General features: G+C 51.3%; 1 protein-coding gene across 1 annotated transcript; it reads left to right on the top strand.

Annotated features, from left to right (window-relative positions):
- Positions 1-516: 516 nt before the first annotated feature.
- Positions 517-3,303, top strand: LOC133899888 (probable glycerol-3-phosphate acyltransferase 3). Its single transcript, XM_062340920.1, has 2 exons — positions 517-1,396; positions 1,996-3,303. Exons 1-2 carry the CDS (start codon positions 674-676, stop codon positions 2,938-2,940), a joined length of 1,668 nt encoding a protein of 555 aa, XP_062196904.1. The 5' UTR covers positions 517-673; the 3' UTR covers positions 2,941-3,303.
- The last annotated feature ends 1,736 nt before the right edge of the window (positions 3,304-5,039 follow it).

Genomic DNA, 5,039 nt, shown 5'->3' with positions numbered 1-5,039 from the left:
TATTTCTTTTTCATCCTCATCAGGTCGGCAGCTTTGTACCGCGAGCAAGAAATTGATATTTGCTGTTACCGACAGCATTTGACGACTACCTCTCTGTGGTCTGTGCCGGCCTATTAATGTACATCGCTGCATCCAGTAGGAAGAAAGACTGGAAAATTCATGTTTTTGGTGCTGTCTTTTTATAAACAGTTGACAACATTGTTTACCTGCTAACCACTAGGCCGTGTTGCTGATCGACAGATTAATTAACATCGGCGCGTATGCTACTGAAAAAGTCTCTGATCGACTTCTCGGAGTCATTATGATCAGCTCCCATCTTTTCTCCATAGAAGCAACGCACGGATCATAAAGCAAACAATCAGCAGCTCTGTACAGCTCTCTCTTGGCAGAGTACGTACATTCACCACGGTATGATTTTTCTTGACACGCATGCATGCGTGATACGCCTCTGTGATCTTGCATGGAGCAATCAGTGCATGACTTTGACCTGCCATCTAGCCAAGAGCAGCCACACACACATTGAGACATGCATGCATGGATCATGATCAATCTAAGGAGCCATAGCCAGTCGTCCAGCTATATAATATAAAGGGGCCATCCCCACACAAATAATCAAGCAAGCACCAACACCTACTTGAGCAGCAACACCAACACTACTACATATCAAGTCACCATGGCCAAGAAGAAGCTGCTTGCACACAAGCTCTTCTCTACCATGGTCTCCCTCCTCCTGCACGGCCGGCGGCCCCTTTCCAGGGCGGCCACTGCCACGGGCAACGCCGCACCACCACCGCCACACCCTTGCCAGCTGGTGCACCACAATGCCTCCCCTCCAACGGAGAAGCTCGCCGATCAGCAGACAACCCTCGTCGTCGACGTCGACACCGCGCTGCTGCGGTCCGGCGACCTGCTCCCGTACTTCATGCTCGTCGCGCTTGAGGCCGGCGGGTTCCTGCGCGGCCTCCTCCTGCTCCTCCTCTACCCTCTGGTATGTTGCGTGAGCAGAGGCGTGGCCATGAAGCTCATGGCGGCGGTGGCCTTCTGCGGCCTGCGCGCGAGCCGGTTCCGCGCGGGCCGGGCGGTGCTGCCCAAGTGGTTCATGGAGGACGTGGCGGCGGAGGGCTTCGAGGCGGTGCGGGCGGCGGGGAGGCGGGTTTGTGTCACCGGGATGCCGCGGGTGATGGTGGAGGGGTTCCTGCGGGAGTACTTGGAGGCGGAGGCGGTGGTGGGGAGGGAGATGAAGGTGCTGTGGGGTTTCTACACCGGCCTCATGCAGGAGGAGGAAGAAGAAGATGAGCAGCAGGTGGTGATGGCGACCGAGGAGGAGAAGAATATTGTTGTAGCCTTCTCCGGATCAATGGAGTTTCTCAAGCATCCTCTCTCACGTTCCTGCAAGGTAGTACAACATCATACCATAATTAAGCATGTATTTTTGTGATAATAACTTGTTAATTAAGTAATTAACTTGTTAATTAAGTTTGAGTAGGTGAAAGTGGACAGAGAGTATATAATTGTGATTCTTTTTTATTCAGTAGAATAGTGAATTTTAGAACAGTTTACTGTTGTTATGATCAGAGGCTGAGAAATATATGACATGCATGAGCTTAGTTTCACTTTCACCTACTAGTTTTCAGTTTTACATTCATGTTGCATTTTGTTTCCATATGTAGTATGCTTAAGAGGTTGTCACTCACACATAACCTACTCTTTGTGCATGAAAGTAGTATGATTTATGAGTTTAATATGACCTATATATGTTTAGCTTGTGTACTAGTTATACAAGGCAGTAGAGCAGAGAGTTACGTATTTGTATGGTTCAAACAAGTTCGAAAAATATCAGATCCTTCTCTCACATCTTTTGAGACTTGAGATCGGTCATAAGTAATCCTTAATTTTATTTTTTATTTGATCCATTGTACTCTGCAAAGTAATTGAAGTGTACTTACCAACCTAGGTAAGTAGAGTGTTTGACATTTTGCGTTGTGTTCTGTGCAGGACATTTACGTGGTGAGCTCGGAGGAGAAGAGCAAGTGGCGACCGTTGCCGAGGGACAAGTACCCCAAGCCGATGGTGTTCCACGACGGCCGCCTCGCGTTCCGGCCAACCGCCGCCTACACGGCCGCCATGTTCGCGTGGCTGCCCTTCGGCGCGGCCCTCGGCGCCGCGCGCCTGGCCGTCGCGCTCACCGTGCCGTACAAGTACTCCACGCCCATCCTTGCCGCCACCGGCATGTCGTGGCGGCTCAAGGGCGAGCGCCCGCCCCTGCCGAGCGGCGGCCGGGGACAGCTGTTCGTGTGCAACCACCGCACGCTCATCGACCCGGTGTACGTGTCCGTGGCGCTGGACCGGCAGGTGCGCGCCGTGTCGTACAGCCTCAGCCGCCTGTCGGAGCTCATCTCCCCCATCGGCCGCACCGTGCGCCTCACGCGGGACCGCGACAGCGACGGGCAAGTCATGGCGCGGCTCCTGGACCGCGGCGACCTCGTCGTCGTCTGCCCCGAGGGCACCACCTGCCGCGAGCCGTACCTGCTCCGCTTCAGCCCGCTGTTCGCCGAGCTCAGCGACGACGTCGTCCCCGTCGGCATCGCCGTTGAGACGTCCATGTTCTACGCCACCACAGCGGGCGGGCTCAAGTGCTTCGACCCGCTCTATTACATGGTCAACCCGAGGATGTGCTACACGGTGCAGTTCCTCGACAAGGTGGACACGTCGCCGGTCAGGGACAGGGCGGCGCCCAGCACCGACATGGCCAACCTCGTGCAGAGGAAGATGGGGGACGCGCTGGGGTACGGATGCACCATGCTCACCAGGAAGGACAAGTACCTCATGCTCGCCGGCAACGACGGCATCGTCAGAACCGATGACAAGTCTCAGTCCGCGTCTGCCGCCGCCACTGCCGCAGGGAAGAAAAAGAAGAAGAGTACAGAAAAGAACAACTAAGTAAACTTAGCTTGTCGATAAAATTAAAAAGAACAATCAAGAAAGGAAGAAAAGGAGATATTTAGTTCTACTTTTCTGGATTTAGACTTGGAAGTTTGGTGCATTTCGTTGTTGATCTGTTCATTAGTGCTGTTTGTTTCTGTCGGAGGATGAACTCCACAAGCGGGGATCCGGAGTGATCCTTTTGAAATTCGGTCGGGCATGATTCTGAATTTACATTGTATGTGAAATAAATGGGAGTAAATGAGATGCAGGTGGGAAATAAATGCTCAGAAGATTTTAGACAGATTCGGGCCGCACGGAGCGTAACACCCTACTCCTGTATGTATGCTATAAATACTTTGTAAATGCCTCTCTGATGATCTCTTGTGTTATAAGGATGTTTGTCTAAGTCTAGAACTTCGTGCTTCTTGTTCTTCGTCCTGAAGAAGCTGTTGTCTTCTGTGCGGTCTGCAGTGAGCTCGATCGTACTACTCTCTTGGTCTCCTTCTTTTTTCCAGGGAGCCCGCCCTCCTTTTATACCCGTCGGGGCGATTAGCGTGCCCAGAAAGGATGGCGTGAGTTCCAAGGTACCATAAATGAAAAGTAACCATCATAGACTGCAGTTTGATGTGATGGGGGGTTGAAAACGCGCCCCCGTCCGGTCTTATCGTCATCATCCCGCTTTTCAGCGGGTGCCACGGAGAGGGCCCACCGGCAGCCACCGAGCACCCCGCGTGCCCGCCCGGTCAGAGCGAACCTGACACAGCAGAGCGGCAGGTGATATGCCTCGAGCCTCCGGATGACGCGCGATGGAACCCACCGCATTAAATATCCCTACGCCTCCCTGCCAGGCTATGGCAGGGACTGACAGCAGGCGTGGGGGGAGTGGTTGGAAGTGACAGGCCACGCGCCCTCTTAAATGCAGCATCGGGCCTCTCATCAATTGACATCTCACCGCTGAGCCCCTATGGGGACCACCGACGAAGGATTTCTTAGGTCCTCGGGGAACTGTGAGTGCTCGAGGACTACTGTTCATAGCCCCGAGCACTCTCTCCCGGATATGCCCTTTCTTGGTCCTTGGGGAACTCGGGTACTCGGAGAACACTGTTTATAGCCCCGAGCATCCTCTCCCGAAACTGTGTCTGCTCGGGTTATCGGGGAACTCGAGTGCTCGGGACCACTGTTCATGGCTCCGAGCACCCTCTCTCGGAACTTGGTCTTCTCGGGTCATCGGGGAACTCGAGTGCTCGGGGGCCACTGTTCATGGGCCCGAGCACCCTCTCCCAGAACTTGGTCTTCTCGGTCTTCGGGGAACTTGGGTGCTCGGGGGTCACTGTTCATGGGCCCGAGCACCCTCTTCCAGAACTTGATCTTCTGGACCTCGGGGAGATAATCCCCTAGGGATAGCGCCACGTGGCACTCTGCTGTCCTGACTTCGGGACTCGGGACCCCCGGTTCCCCATATCACCGATAGCTTCCTTCTTTAGTTTTTATTTATTTATTATTTAGGTTTATTTTTAGGGGTTTTTGTAATTTTATTTATTATGCACTGTAAAGAAACAACAAGCTTGTATCAGGGAGCTTGTACTGTAGAAACACCACTACAGTGTGAATTAAATAGTAAACTTGTGATTTCTACTCTCTTATCATGCATCCTTGCAAGTTCAAAGAGACCATGTGTTCTACTGCGTCCCTTCCCCTGTTTTTAGCTGTTCTTTTCCCTGCCAAAGTACACAGCCAGATTCTCATATTCTTACCCCAAGCAAGTCCAAACTTTATTATTTATCCCTTTTGGTAATACAGAATGAAGAAAATGTCAACCTTTGAAGAACTTAACACACAACTAGATTTATGGAAATCTTTGTCAAGTGGTATAGTAGTTCATTCCTAGTGATGACTCCACCTGAGCTAAAAATGGATGAAATTAAATAGAGCATTCAAATAGAAAATGGACAGATGTGCAAGTTGGATTAGCAACTTTATAAGAAAGCTATGCTGAATACAGCATGGGATTATTTCTTCTTTTTAGACATCGTTAGCGGCGATTTATTTACATTAACGACTTACAACAACGGCATGACAATGTTTTTGGCGATAATGATGTCTTATAAGAAATT

Source organism: Phragmites australis, chromosome 19, assembly GCF_958298935.1.
Source record: "Phragmites australis chromosome 19, lpPhrAust1.1, whole genome shotgun sequence".
NCBI lineage: Eukaryota > Viridiplantae > Streptophyta > Magnoliopsida > Poales > Poaceae > Phragmites > Phragmites australis.
The sequence above is the reverse complement of the archived record's forward strand: the minus strand, read 5'-3'. Positions and strand labels throughout refer to the sequence as shown.

Coding starts and splice junctions, on each gene's coding strand:
- LOC133899888 (XM_062340920.1), top strand. CDS start 674: ATGGCCAAGAAGAAGCTGCTTGCACACAAGCTCTTCTCTACCATGGTC. Junction 1,397..1,995: donor CTCTCTCACGTTCCTGCAAG/GTAGTACAACAT, acceptor TGTTCTGTGCAG/GACATTTACGTGGTGAGCTC.